The sequence below is a fragment of the Excalfactoria chinensis genome, chromosome 3 (assembly GCF_039878825.1).
Source record: "Excalfactoria chinensis isolate bCotChi1 chromosome 3, bCotChi1.hap2, whole genome shotgun sequence".
In the NCBI taxonomy this organism is placed as follows: Eukaryota; Metazoa; Chordata; class Aves; order Galliformes; family Phasianidae; genus Excalfactoria; species Excalfactoria chinensis.
Window position 1 is genome coordinate 47,827,979 of NC_092827.1, and position 15,877 is coordinate 47,843,855.

At 35.6% G+C, this 15,877-nt stretch overlaps 1 protein-coding gene across 2 annotated transcripts in view; it reads left to right on the forward strand.

Moving 5' to 3' along the window:
• Positions 1-15,877, forward strand: part of NKAIN2 (sodium/potassium transporting ATPase interacting 2) — a 513,101-nt gene that overhangs the window by 212,922 nt on the left and 284,302 nt on the right. For both annotated transcript variants that reach the window (XM_072331397.1, XM_072331396.1), the window contains exon 2: positions 15,333-15,470. In XM_072331397.1, coding sequence (XP_072187498.1) covers positions 15,333-15,470 — 138 coding nt within the window. The remainder of the gene's footprint in view (positions 1-15,332; positions 15,471-15,877) is intronic.

Below are 15,877 nucleotides of genomic sequence, written 5' to 3' on the forward strand. Positions count from 1 at the left end.
AATATTATGCTTCTAGACTCCAAAAGATTTTTTTCACTCTTATGCTTCAGCTCCCATGACATGACATTGCACTAATATGCCCTAAGTGATCATTTTTCTTTTAAAAATACACTGTGATTTGTTCCTGTACTTTTGAGTGGGGTTGTATTCTGCAGCAGTTACCAGATGTGTCACATCTTGGTACTGTGCCAGAGTGTGTTCATTCCATTAACAATTTGATTAAAATAAGGAAGTGTTCATACTTTGAATTCATTTAAAGCATCAATAACACCATCACCTTGTTATTAATGTACCTCACAGGCTTACATTTTTCATTGTGTATATTGCTAGAGCCAATACAATAAAGTAATAATACAGGTAACAAGTGTTTATTAGAAACAGATGGTTTTCTTCTTCTACTAGCTCATAACAAAAGGTAAATCTCACCTAACTGTTGTCTTAATGGCAATCAAAGGCAACGTACTTCATTTGCTAAGGTTCTGTGCAATACTTGAAATCTTGTCAGCCATTCTCCATACTGGGTTTTACCAGTTGACTTAGAGCAGTAAGTTAAGTCTCTATCCTTATTATTCAAGTCCTTATTTTAAAATGAAGGCACATTATCTGGAAACAAATAGATAAGGAAATAAAGTAAATGTAAGTAAAGGAAGTAATTTCATTTTATGCTCTCCTAATTTTCAGTTTTTCCCATTAGCCACCATTGGGAAGGGTTTTACAGATCTACTTAAAGGTCTTGCAATATTACTCAGATTTGGGGGGAGTTCTGAAGGGATCATATTTAAATGTCCTTTTATAAATAAATGTAATAGGCAGTAAGATTTCAGATGGTGTTCTTGAACCAGTTTAAATCTTAACACCTTCAGAAATCTGAAGGCAGAGTATTCTGTGATTTAGGCATAATTTTAGTATGATTTATGGTTTTACAGCAATTTCATTCCAATTTAAACAGGGGAAAAAGAAAAAAAAAAAAAAAAAAAAAAAAGCTACAAGCTGGATCAAATGGAAGATTAAAAAAATCTTGTTTGAATAGAACAAAGGATCACTTAAGCACAGAAAATAGCATCAAACAGCAGCCAGCATCAATTGTACGGCAAGCAGGTCAGAACAAGGCCATTCCTCCCAAATTCCTCCAATAAAATTTACCCTCTAAGTTCTAGCAGCTGCTAATTACAAGAATTCTTAAACCAAATGCTATGGCTAAACCATTGTTTATATTCACCAAAAGTGAATTATTTTCCATAAACTTGTCATATCTTTTTCTGCGTACACCACAAAAGCACATGGCAGTAATTGACATGGTTTCATTATTCACTCTTAGAAAAAATGTTTTTTTGTCTTTTTGGTTTTCAGCTTTTCTGAAATCATTCCAGCTGCCTGCCTCTATTGTTATTATGAAAAGAAATAAGACCTGTTCCCTACTTACTTTAAATGATTCTGGATTTTAAATACATTTTCATATCTCTCTCCAGCTCTCTATACACTGAATTCACGAGACCTCGTTGGCTTAGTCTGTCCTCAGCAGAAAACTTCATCTTATTCTGATCATCCCCATTGTATTTCTTTGTACTTTTTCAGTTCTACTGTGCCTACTAGTGTAACTGTGTTGTATATAGTAGAGTTCACTGTTTCATCCACTCCTCCTTCCTAATTGTTTCTAAAATCTAGAGGATGTTCATCATCATGCTGAAATTTTTAGAAGACAAGCTGTAATGACTTCATAGTGCTCTGAGTAGTAATAGTTAATTCGTGGCATATGTTGCATATTCTTTCCCAGGACAGTACATTATTTTGAACTTATCTGCTTATCATCTGCTGCTTTCATGCTTAGTCATTATTCAATGTTGCAATATCATGTTTTGCAGTCTATTTTAATATTTTCTACGTTGCATATTTTGAATCATCAGAAAATTTAGCTTTTCCATATGTAACCTCTTATGACACACTTCTTCAAGTATTTAGTATTGCCAGTGTTTATAAAATAAGGCATATACTGGGAAGGTGTGGTAACTGATTCTTAGATGTAGTTTTCATCCCCCCACAACAAATTATACTTATCAAAAGTTTTCCAAACCTATGGTCTTTAAAATAACAGGCTGTTATTTTCTACTTAGTCTGCTAGTCTGCTAGAATCAATTTGTGCCATGAGATATTTCTTAAAAATTGAACTGATAGTGTTTCTGATGAAAAAATTTCACTCTTGCAAAGGTAATGCGGGCCAATTTTAAGGGAAAGGATTGTTTACATTTCATATACTCATACAGTGAAAGACGCCATGAGAAAGATTTTTAAGTAATATAGATATGTTTTTGATAATAATTCAGTAACTGATTTTAAAAATATTGTAACAAATTGCTGGTTTCAATACAAATAAGTTGCAATTTAAATGCATCATTTGTTTTAGCAGTAAGGGCAAGAGATACAGTCGCTCTCTTAGTTAACCAGATCCTAACAAATTTAGAATCAGTAGCTTCACATGTAACAAATGAATGCTGAAGTTGAACGTGTATATATAAAGAAATAAAGAAAAAGCTATACATAGTTTACTAGTGAGAAAAAATAGTTCAATACTACTTATAAGACTTTTCCTTAGTTTTGTTTAACAATGTACTGTTGATTTCTGTAATAACTGATCTAGTTCTTTCTTTGAGTATCTTCATAGCAAAAGTGGAAAAACAAAAATGAGTGTTTCTATGTAATGAATTATGCATGTAGCCTACAATGAAGAAAAAGAAGAAATTGGTTGACAAGAATAGCACTTGACGAAATTTATACTCTATCATGCTGACTGTTGCTGGGACATTATCTGGTGTCACCTCTGGTTCCTTATCATCTTTTCCAAGGGTATAAGTCCAGTGTATAATAAAATAAGGTTAAACTGGTACACAGTGTAAAATATTGAAAAACTTCTAAGTAAATTAAAAACTGAATAATTGGGGAAGGTCAATGAAAATTCTGAGTGACTTCATCTCAAAAACAGAATTGAATTACTGCCTGCAAGTGTTGTCCTGAGATTAAAAGGTTTTGTCTGAATCTCATGGGTAATCTGTGGCAGACCATAGAGCAGAATACAACTTGGAATTCTATTCATAGTCTATCAGCTGTATAGTTAATTTGGTAATAATTGAAAGTCTTTTAGATGAAAAAAGGGAGTGAATTGAATTTGGTTTGTCTTACTTGTATAAATCCACTTAGACCAGATCTGCTGCTGAATGTGTTCCTTTCAGGTTTCACTAGGAATTTGGTGGAGGCTCAGACCTAAGAAGCAGACAGAATTTGTTGTCCTTTGTACAGTAGATTGGACTTTGATTCAGCTTTCTGAAGAAAAGTTATGACCCATGATGGTCCAGTGTTTGTTTTTCCAGGAAAGAAGTGTGGGGAAGATTTTGTTTCTCAGATCTGTTTGAGCAAAGGTTGAATGAAGAGACTTGATTGCATGTTAGCAGCATTTATTGCAGAAGGGAGGGCAGGCTTGTGTAAGGGGGTGCAGGAAGAAGTTGTTCCTACCGGAGCTTATCATGATGTAGGAATCTGAATGTCACTTCAGAAATACCATAGATGCTGACAGCTACTGGCAGTTCTGCATAGAAATCAGTCATCTACTGACAATTTACTTAGCTTCCCACAATACAAATCTATCTTTACCCTGGAGTTTTCCTTATTGGCATAATTTGCTTTGCATAGTGACATAAATTAAGGAAGGATTTGATGACTCCTTCTTTTTGTTTATATTTTCCCCAGCATGCACGAGATTCATCTGTTTCTCTCTCCTCTTCATTGTAGAGCTACTTGTCGATAGCAGGGCATTTTGAATGGGTATTGATCCTTTCTTTCCTTAGATGCAATAACAGCAGTAGGGATTGAGAAAGCAGAGAGAAGTTGACTCTTCTTTGGCTATATTTTACCTCTCAGAAAGAAGGCAGTTCTCATTAAAGTAAATTCATTTTCTACTAATCAGTGTGTCACTGGTGTAGAGATAAACCATGGGACAAACCATTACCCCAGTCAAAACAGTGTCATGCAGAACAAAGCAGGAATCAGCAAGTGCAACATTCATTGCATAAAGGTATGTTCTTGCTTTAGCAGTGAAGCAGCATACACAGTATTATCAGATTATCTTTTCTTGAGTTAAAAATCCTTTCTCCAGAGAGGTTACCTATGCTACTAGGAATCACAGACTTTTGATGTTATGTCAATGTTATTTTTTTCCTATTGTTTTGTTAACAGTAGGAGTTCACTTTGAAAAATACATTGTAGTTTCACTCAATTAAATGTTATTGTCTAGCACAGGTTAGAAAGCCAGTAGCCATAAATCATTTAAAACACTGAGAAATATTATTTTAGGGAAAAAATAAAAAATAAAAAAATAAATAATAATAAAAAAAAGTTCCACTATTTAACTATTTTACTGCATTCTGTAAGGGAGCATGCACTATGAAACTGAACTTAACACCGTTCACCTTCCTCTCTTAGTCTAATCCATGCTAAAATGGTCAAAAACAAGCATAAGCACTTCTTTGACAGGTCATGATTGGATGGATGATTGTTCCTTGTTTAATTCAAGGAGGTAGCAAGGCAGATAATTTAAAATGGCTAGACTTCAGCAGCTAACCTAAATTGTTGTTTCTTTTATTCTTTTTTATTTACTTATTTATTTATTGATTTTGCCAGACGGTGAGCAGAGTCTGGCTTGGACAATTTAATTTGCCTTTCATAGTCTATCACAATGCTCATGATAATTTCTTGCAGCAAAATATTCAGTGCAACAAATCAGTAGATTTTGTTATGTTAGTTGGGCTGCATTCCAATTTCTGCCTTAGTGTTGCTAGCTGCCTTCAGCACTGCCAGCACAATAATTATTGCTGAGTTTTCTAGACCTCATCAGACCAGCAAGGTGAACGCCCATTTGGAACAGCTGAGCATATGAGGTATGGAGAAGTGGAAAGAAATTACTGCAATTCTTTTTCATCGTGCCAGCAATTGCCACTTGAATGATGGCAGATATTTGCAGAAGTATGGCACCACTGGAGGAAAGCTTGCAGAAGTTCTAGATTACAGCTTTGGCAGCTTCCAAGAGAATTATTGTGGGCACTGAAGAAAACAAATTGGAAGGTGAAAAAAATTAATATTTGAAGGAAAATATAGAAGAGATTATGATTTCTGAGAATGGAAGACATGTGATTGGCTCTTTTACAAAGCAAAAGATGTCCACAAACACTGTAGTGTAAGCTATGCAGGTTTGTTATGCAGGCTTCTCTGGCCTTTGTGATGGTACTGACTAGTGTCAGGAAACTGACACCATTCTTCCTCTAATGCAGAGAAGTATACTATTTGTATGAAGCAGAGAAGCAAAGTAAAGCCATCTTATTTAAGGCTTTTCAGTGTCAAAATACCAACTAAGAAACTACTACTGTGCTTGAGGACATGTTTTGAAAAAATAAGTGGTTTAATCCAGGACACTGTACACTAAACTTTACACAAAATAATCACAATGTAAAACTCAAAGTTTAGTTTCAAATTAGCTGATATAAATTATCTTAGTGTAAACTTGAGATATGCCAGAGACTACAGTATAAAAAAAAGAAAATAAGAAAGTCCATTAGATTCTTCAAATGGTATCTTAGTTTTATATCTTGTTTCTCTATTTTCTTTGCACAGTTTAAGTTTGGTTGCACTACATTTTATTTTCTAGCCAGTTTACGTGTATGGAAGTGTAATATTCTGACACTGTCCTCATCACTGCAGTAGCATCTTTCATCATCTGGAATTTGGACATGTTCATAGTTTATGTGGTCTTTTGGTGGAACTTTTGTTTCCTCATCCCTCATCTTACCAGTCTGGGAATAGAGAATGTGATCTACTTAAAAAGAGGTATTTCTATCTTAATCTTAAAAAGGAGTCAGCCTACTTCAGTGTTAGTCTAGCTTTTAACCCATTGCATTGTTACCATACAGAAGAAAGAGGAATATCGTGCTGTCTTTTTAATTATTTTATAGTTTAAATGTTGGAAAAGATGAGAATCCTAGGGAATAAGACCAAACTGCACTGCTTATTATATTACGGTGAGTCTGTTCTATCTACTTGAAGATGATGGATTTTGTATTTCTTTAAAACAGAAAGCTTAGGTACATATTCATTAAAATAAAGAATTATTTCATAAAGAATAAAAAACTCTGCACTTTCCTTGAAATGTTTAATGATATCTATTTGAGGGCACCGGATGACTGACTCACTATAGTTGTCCCCATGGACTAGGGAAGGAAATCATTATGCTCATTCACCCGTTGACCTATAATGACTGCAAGCATATAGGGTGTTAGTGTGTTTCATGTGCTGCCTTTTTTTTTTTTTTCCTTATAATCTTGTAATAAATCAAAATGAAAACAAATTGTGAAATCTTAAAAATTGCTGCAAATTGTCTGCTCTAATCAATAATTCTTGAGTTGAAACAACAATCTTGAAATAGCCTATATGAATACCCCTTTCTTTTTACAATAAAATGATTCATTCTTAGAATATGAATTTCTGTGTTCTCGTGGAAGTGGGCTATAGGTAAAAATCAACATTCCCCAGCTGTGGCTGAATTTAAAGATGTTGGACTTGGATCACTGGGTATCTGGAAGATGACATCTGAGACTCTGTTCATGAGACTCTGGTGCCGAGAGCAGGTGACAAGTGTGACTCTCGAGGCGGCCATGTTACAGGGAAGAGGCTTTGCTGCCTTCAGTGCTGCTTGAAGTTCCCTAAGGACTAAAGGTTTTATGCACAGATAATAGGCAAAGTTTAGCAGCTAAAACTTTTCAGGCTATAACTGACATCAATTATCTCTCTTCCGTAAAGTGGTCTGCATAGTTTAAATGTCATTTTTCAAGTTATGCCAAGGCATGAAAATGTGGTAGAGGCTGCACATATTCTATGTAACAATAATGAATATTCCAATAGGACAATCTTAAGAGAGAAGCTTCTGTAAGGTCAGAAAAAGTCAGCCTCCTGCTTATCCAGGTTTAGTTGTGGAATAAGTAACTACAAAGCAAGGAGCCCTCTGCGCCTTACAGTTCTGAAATGGATTAGCTATCTTTCTTGTGTTTGCTTTGTAGTTGCTGTTGTATGTCTGAATACAAGTACAATTACCATAGTAACTGTAGACTGGCTATTTTTACTTGATAAAGTCCTATGATACCAAATCCCCTGCTATTATTATCACATCATCCAGTCCTGTTGAGATAGTTCATGATCCCTGCCAATATCTGTCAAAATCATTAGGCCAGTGAGGTTTATTTAGAGGGGTGTCTTTCCTGCTGAGAAGAAGTAAAGACTGATATTTTGTTGTGAGGAGGTAATTTTTATTGGACATTTGAATACATTATATTTTTTTCTGACACATACAACATAGTTTCACTACCTCAAATTAAGATGCCCGTTGTGGTTTGATTTGGCAGGTGGCTCAGCACCAAACAGTCATTCGTTTGCTCTCCCCTCCCAGTGGGATGGGGCAAATTATTATCATTTTTTTAAAAATAATTAAGAGAACCAAACCAAACTTGTGGTTTGAGATAAAAACTTTTTACTAAGACAGAGAAGGAAAAGAAAATTGAGAAAATTGGCTGACACCCAGCCAGTTCCTGAGCAGTGGATGCTCCCCTTGGCCAACTCTCCTCAGTTTTTAAAGATTTTTCTCATGATGTCATGTATGAAATATCCCATTAGCCAGTCTGGGTCAGCTGTCCTCCTTCTGTTCTATTCCAGCACCTTGTGCCACCTCAGGCTGTCAGGACAGCACAAGAAGCTGAAGTGTCCTTTGCTCTGTACAGTTCTGCTCAGCAATAACTAATACACTGTTATGTTATCAACACTGTTTTTCTCCGAAAGCCAAAGATAATACAGCAGACATTATGAAGAAAACCAACTCTGTCCCAGCTGAAACCAGGACAATATCCTAGATGTATCTTCTTGTCAGCTCCAAATAAGGATTATCAGATCTTTGTTGAGTTTACAAGTTCTAGAAACTAGTTGTGTCTCTGTGATTCAGACCTGTTTTATTGACAAATATTTTCATAAATGCAGAAACAATTCTTCAGTTCTAGATAAGGCTAATCTTTCATAATGCTCTCTGAATGCTTGATTTTGCATTCAGGCTTTACTGCAGGCAAATTTGCACTGTACAGTTATAAAATATTATTAAAGTTTAATTTGGCAGTGTTTCTTTTTTCTGGAACTTTCTGATGGCTTCTCAACAGCATCAGTAAAACTGAATTTTGTCACCATATGTATGAGGTGTGAAAGACATCCTTCTGCCAGAAGGATGTGAAGAATGGAGGAGATGGAATGAGGCTAGGAAGACAGCTGGAAGGTAATCCCTGAGAGATCAGTCTTGATCTTCTCATTGCTGATGGCAGAATGGAAGAAGATGTGCCATTTTTAAAGCTCTGTCCACCAGTGGCCATCAACCCATCCCCCTTTGGCTGTAGTCAGAACTAGCCTGGCACTGCAGCGTCTAGACATAAGCATGATAGTTACCGATTCCAAGATCATGACCTAGGCAACTTTTGTACAGGGTCATGTGAAGCCCAGGATGCAGAGCACTGTAAATGCTGGGTTGCCAACACATTTACATTCTTCTGTTAATCTTCGAGTTTATCTGTAAGCTCTGTGTACTTATATAAAACATAATTTGCGATTATTTGCTCCAGATTTCAAAACTTTACTTCTTAAAGGCAGACCTGTTAATTAATTCCATTTTTGTCATAATTCTACTAATATGGTTCCCATAAGATTCTTCTACAGTAATTTTGAAAAACAGTTTTAGGAAAAGAAAAAAGTTGCCACCACCAACAAAGAAAAAATGCAACCACTTGACATTTCAATATAAAGTAACTTTTACTTTACTTTAAAAGAGACTTTTACCCCAATTTATTTTTCATCATTTATCTCTTTATGCTCTGGTGAGGCCTTACCTGGAGTACTGCATCCAGATATAGAGTCCTCAGAACAGGAGAGACATCTGTTGAAGTGCGTTCAGAGGAGGGCTGCAAAAATGATCCACAGAATAGAACACCTCTCTTAGAAGGACATGCTGAGAGAGCTGAGGCTGTTCAGCCTGGAGAAGAAAGGCTGCAAGGTGACCTGATAGCAGCCTTTCAGTATCTAAAGGGGAGTCACAGGAAAGAAGGGCACAGACTCTTTAGCAAGGTCTGTGGCGATAGAAAGAGGGGAAATGGCATCAAGCTCAAATAGAGTGGATTTAGGTCAGATATAAGGAAAAAAATGTTTTACAGTGAGTGTCATGAAGCACTGGATAAGGTTGCCTTGTGATGTGGTTGTTGCCCTGTCCCAGGAGACTTTCAAGGCGAAGCTGGATGAGGCCCTGATCAACCTGATCTAGCTGTGGATGTCCCTGTTCATTGCACAAGAGTTGGACTAAATGACCTTCAGAGGTCCCTTCCAACTCTGATTTATGATCTATGAATTCCCTCTTTTTGTTACCTTTTCACAAAGAGGGTAACTCTTTTTTGGAAATACCTGGAAGACGGGGTTTTGATGTTCTTGTTGTTCAAGTCACTAAGCCTCCATGCATGTATGGTGGAGTCTAAATGCTTACAAATTGTGATTATAATAACCTGAAGATATGTTCCGTGCACAGCAAATCAGTTTAATTTAAACCAGCTGTCTGTTTCACCAGCTCAGATTTAGCTAGATTCTTTCTTATTCTTGTCATGGAGTGTTATTCTCATTACTGCATAACTAAAAACTCACAGAAGAAAGACTGCGTTTACTCTTATTTAATTCTTGTTATGTTGAGTTAGAGAAGTCAGCAGAACAGTCCTCAAGTACAGTCTGTACCTATGCAGAGCCCTGTTGTACTCAGTAGGTCACTGCATAAATCCACTCTTACACAAAACGATGCAGGGATGTGGTCCCATACAGGATTTTTAAAAAACATGATTACCTTCTTATCAGCTCCAGAGAAGGCCTATTCCTTCTCTCAGCAGCATCAGGTGGATTAGGGACAGGGGCTTAATATTATATTTGTGATTCCTTTAAGGAACCAATGGACAAGTGGAAATCCTTGTTGATTCTTACTTGAATTATCTGCACTTGTCATGGTTTTTATTAGATGTACTGAGAATACCATTATGCCTACAGCTCTCTGCAGAACTCCATTTTAGTTTTGTCTTCCTTCTCACAAAAAATGTTTAAATCTTTTTCCTCACCCACTGCCTTACTGTAAAGGATTTTACTTGCATGCACAGGTGCACTTGCAGATGCATTTTTTATGGACTTTGAAATGTTATTCTGTTTTTCTGCTGAGGAACTGTTGTGAATTTATTGAATAACCGGTTCCTCTATCTCACGATAGTATACTGAAATTAGAAATTTTGTTGTAAATCTAAATGAACTTCATTAAGATGTGGTGTGAAGTATGCATTCTGCCTCAAATTGACAAAGCAAATGGAAGGCGTAGCCTTGTGTGCGGTTCACATCGACTTCAGCATTGTAGAGCTCTTGTACACAACAGGCCCAAAATGCTTGTATTTACTAGGATGTTTTTACCTTTACAAGCCACAGAATCAAAAATCAAAAAACTAAAAAACAAATGAGCTGAAGACTTAAAGAGTTACTGATGGCAGCTTTGTTTCTGTAAATTGTTCTTCACCTGCCCTAGTTAAGAAATGAAGCATGATTGCATGATTCTCCTTCACAGTGAGTTACATTAACTTAGTTTTATTCTTTGGGTGAGAGCCTTGTGCCACGACTCAGCTGGTGAGTTCGCCATTTTGATGTGATTCTGCACTAGGCCCTGCTTCACTGGGGAAGATTTTGTGCATGGAGGATTGTGTGACAAAGTGCACTTTAATTTACATGAGTGCAAACTTTTGGGTCTGTTCTGTTGTACTTGTGGTTAAGTTTCTTCTCAAGGAGCTTTCTAAGGAAAAGCACTTTGTCATCTTCCGTTTTGTTATTTGTGTTATAAATCATTTTTTGACTGGTTTTTCCTTTGTGATTACTGTCTGAAATTTTACTCCTATCATATACTTTAAGAATCATCTCAAAATGGTTTTCTTTATCCTCTGGAAATTCAATTCTTTAGATCCCTCAGGGTCAGTAACACTGTTAACTTATTAACAGCCATCCGCAGACAGGAATAACAGTTTGAGCTCTTCCAACTTGACAGTGTACAGACTGATTTTATTGTGTATATATTTTTAAAACAGCAAGCAGAAGTCTGGGAAAAATAATGAATTAGTAGAAATGGTTTGCACATAGCTCTTCAATAATTTATCAGTGATTAGATAAAATAATCTATCAATGGTATTTTATTTATTTGGAAATCTAAGACAGTTTGATGGATGATTAATTTCTAAAATTAGGAACCAAGACTCCATGATTGTATCTTTTGGCTTCAGTGAATTATTAAAATGTAATTGAATAAAAAATTTTCTTCCTGTAGTCTAATTTTTCATTCAAAGCATCCATTTTTTTCTCTTTTCTGTTCTCAATTTAAATTCTGGTTTCCAGAAGAATAAGAAATGAAATGTGCAATTCTTTCTGTTCCTAGACTTTATGTCAGTCTTTTTTTTTAAATTCTTCTTCTTTTTCATCCATAGTGTTCTTGAAACATTATTAAACATTTTCAGCTTATGGGTCATTTTTGGAGAAGGAAATGCAGTTACTTAATCAAATTTTTTTAAGTTTTTAAAGTTAAAAAATAAAAAGTCCTTTCAAAATCAGATCCGTATTTGGTATTTCTAAGTGAGGAAATCCCTCATGATTCTGGCACCTGTGGAAGAGGTGGAAGCCACATAATACTGTTTTTAATAGATTTTGTCAATGCTTTGTCCTACTTTTTATTTTTCCCCTTTTAGAATGCAAGGATAGCTGCAATGACATTTTTTGAGTAATGGCATGTCAAAGTTCTGGCCCAGTTTGTCCCAGTCCTGTGACTAATGGAGCAGAGAGACCCATGGACCCATGCCCTGGGAGAAGGGAAAAAGGGGGATGAGAGGGAAAAGGTAGGGCGAAGGGCCCGAAAACAAAACAGCAACAAGCTAGGGGAGAAAATTAGTTTACTAAATATAATAGCGGAATGCAAGATAATGCAGTATAACCACAATATAATTGGAATTGAAGCTGATAAATTGAATAAATGAGAGAGAGTGTCCAGAACTGAAGAACCTACTATAATGGTGAAGACAAGGTGGCTAGGGATCTCACACCTCTGAGAAATGCAGAAAAAGAAGGGGCAGTCTTGTGACTCCCAGACAGTTTCACCTTCCCCTCTAAATGGAACAGTGAAGTGTTTTGGGAGGTGTAGGTCTTAGACTTCATTTCTGTGATAGGTAGTGTGGAGGTATTGAAAATCCATGGAACTGGAGCATTAACTGTTTAACTCCGAGTGCTCTACATGATGTTATGATGTGGAATACTGATTTTTTTTTTTTTTCTCTCTCTTTGCCTCCAACTTTTCTCTTAAGGAAATGGGAATGAAGATCAAGTTCTGTACTAAATTTTCCATTTGATAAATCTTTGATGCTTCTTGCTGTGGTAGTCTGAACTTCTGAGGAACAGTAGCTGCACTTCATCAGCCTTTTATGTCCGCAAATCCTACCAGAACAGTCCCCACAAGCAACTGATGCCTTGAAATGAAATTAAATGGAAGTTTAATAGAAAGTCTGCCTATCAGAATTATTAGGTAGATACATAGGTACGGAGATGGTGCAGTCATGTCTCCTAGTCCTGCTTAGATGATGTGTACCCCCTGCTTTACATGTCTCGTTGTCCATCAGCAGGACACAGCAGAAATGGACAGGAAGGCTACTGCAGTGGGTGCCCTCACCAGAAATTTCAATACAGCCACAAACTGAGCGGTTGCTTGGCACAGAAGCAATTCCTGGCCATCAAAAATAAGGATACATGCTGACATTTGGGAAGTGCAAATTTCACACAGAGCAGACATTTATCCAATAAGGCCCTTAAACAAGATTTTCTGATTTTTTTTTATATTTTTTTAAATTTTTTATTTTTTATTTCTCAGTAAAAAAGAATAAATAGATAAATAAATAAATAAGCAAAGCAAAACATTCTTTATGCATGGTAGCATGACTTCCTCTTAACCTAAAATTACAACAGGAATGTTAGGCATTTTACTTTTTTTATATATAATTAACTACCCTGCTGCAATTTTCTTCTATAGCTGGAGTTCTTAGCTATATAATTTCTTACTTATTTAATGATTCCTTCATCCCTTGTGTTTTTTGCTTATTGAATCTCTACTGTTAAGTATACCAGATACTTGTTTAGTCTAGACTCTTTTTGCTTCAGCCTTGCTCAGTGCTCAGAGTGAGTGTTCTCCCTACATTACTTGTTTGACGGCGCTTAAAGTGTAGCAAGTCTTTTGCTGATACCCCTAAGGGACTTCACACTAACCTACATAACACCGGTGTATGCCACTTGTTAATCATTTCTATGTAAATGACTAAGTTGATAGTCAAGGAAATAATTTTTATGATAAATTCAGAAGCACAAGGAGAGGTATATTTCATCAAACTTGTAATGCATCTTTATTTAGCTTTTGTTCCTTTTTCACTGTTTTCACCTTTAGAATGCTGTGTCCTAGAATCCTGTGAATGCTTCTATGACATTCATTTGCTAGACAGAGATGCAGGATAGCACAAATCACTCCAATAAGATCTCAGATAGTGTGGCTCCAGGATCTCTTTGTGTCAGCATACCTGTAAAATAAAATGCTAGGCAAAATATTAACACTGTTTATAAGCTGGATGTACTGTATGAAAGCATTTTTTGTTCAAAAGAGGAAATTGGAGGTTAACATGAAACTCTGAACTTTCAGATGGGCTCAAAATTCAAAATGATATGGCATCCCCAGCGTTACTTTGAGAATCCTTATCTTAAAGTGCAACATATGCCAGTAAGCATTATATAACTAATACTCTACATTTGCAGTGCTGGTGCAAGTGTAGGCTGCCTTTTTAATGGCAACCCTTCTTAGTTAATTGCAAAAATAAAATGTTGGTGTGACAGTAGACTGTGTCATGAAAGTTAAAAGACTCTTCCATGGTTACATCATGCAAGAAAAGCGCTTGACAGTGGTTAATTATTCATTTAGTACTTGATTTCAAAAGGTGTTATCTCTTAAATGAATAAAGTGTGTGACAGATACATCTAAATAAATTAATTTACTGTATAATATAAACTGAGTAAATAGTCTCCTGTCATTTAGTGAAACTTTGTGAAGAAAGTCTGGTTTTATTTCTTCTGCGTGTTTTATTAGTATTACATACATTTTCATAAAACTCATCTACTCCTAATTAGTAAAATTACTGAAATAACTCAAATATCAAAGAAACTTGGTACTCCTTCTGTCTAAATTCACTCCAGCCTTCATTACCTTTTAATCTTCACATGAGTATTAGTTAAATCAAAACATGCCATTCTGCCTATGGTTTGTTATGCAATGCTGTATTTTTGCTATAATGACTGAATACAAGGTAAGAAACACTTGATGTTTGAATTCAGAAATGAATTCTACTGATATTATTAGAAATACAGGGTTTTTTTCTGCTTTCTTATCTATTTGCTTGGAATGCTATTAACTTAAAACAGCCATCAACAACTCAAGATTGTACCATAATTCATTTTCAGAAATGAAGAGTCAGGAGTTGTGAGTAACAGCTTGTATATGAGTTATTTGTGACAGTGTGAGAAGATAAACTAGAGTAATTATCAATAGAACCAAGTCAAAAACTTGTATGCATTTCAACAGAGGTAAAAGCCCATTCATGAGATAGCTAGAAACAAAAGGAATAGAAGGAAGGGAAAAAAAAAAAAAAAAAAAAAAAAAAAGAGCAGAGAAAATAATGAAAGAAAATAGACAGGATTAAGCTGAAGGATGGTTATTGTAGGTGGAAGAAAAGTAGCTGAGAAAAAGTCATAAACCCAGCACATATTTTCAGCATCAGTACCATAGAACATTATAGCATTTGCTGGTGTGTATAACAAAATGATTTGTGTTTCTTCACCTGCAAACATAACATCCTAGGAAATGCTTTAGTATCTCAGTAAAATTGCCCACATTAATATTTTAGCTAACTGAATATAACTCAGTAATCTGTCAGTGAGAAATGCAGCTTTCATTAAAACAAGAAAGTGAAATATTGCAAACTCGTTTCTTTGTACTGCTGATACAGCTGACTGAATTTGATCTTGCTTTTGCTTTTTAACACAGTGCAATCATCTTGCTATGGGATGTGACAGTGCCCCAGTAGATATTTTCTGGTGTGTTCTAATCTATTTATTCTTCTGCTTTTTAATCATAGGTTTCTGTGCTCGAGAGGCAAATATTTGACTTCCTTGGTTATCAGTGGGCACCCATCTTGGCAAATTTCATACACATTATTGTAGTCATACTTGGCTTATTTGGAACCATCCAGTATAGACCTCGTTACATAACAGGAGTGAGTATTTCATTTTATTTATTTATTTTAATCTGCGTATTTTTTAAAAAAGTTCCAAAATGTACTGCTTATAAAAGTAATAGAACTTTCATTTGATTTCACCTGCTTCTGTAATATTTTACATTCACTTACTGCACTTCTGGATCACCCGTAGTAATTAAATGGTAACAACCTGCCATAGTTGGAAGTAAAGTAACAGGAAAATACGAACGTTCAAAACTGAATAATTTATTTTTTTTTATTCACCTGACCTATGCAGCAGGTCCATCACTTGTCATAGTATTTCATTATTGTTCTTTATTAGGTCTGGAGGAATACCTACATGTTATTTGTAGTCCAGATTCAGAAATGAAGCATGAGAGTATGGTAGGAAATGTGTCAGACTGAGGGCTCTGGATAAAAATAAG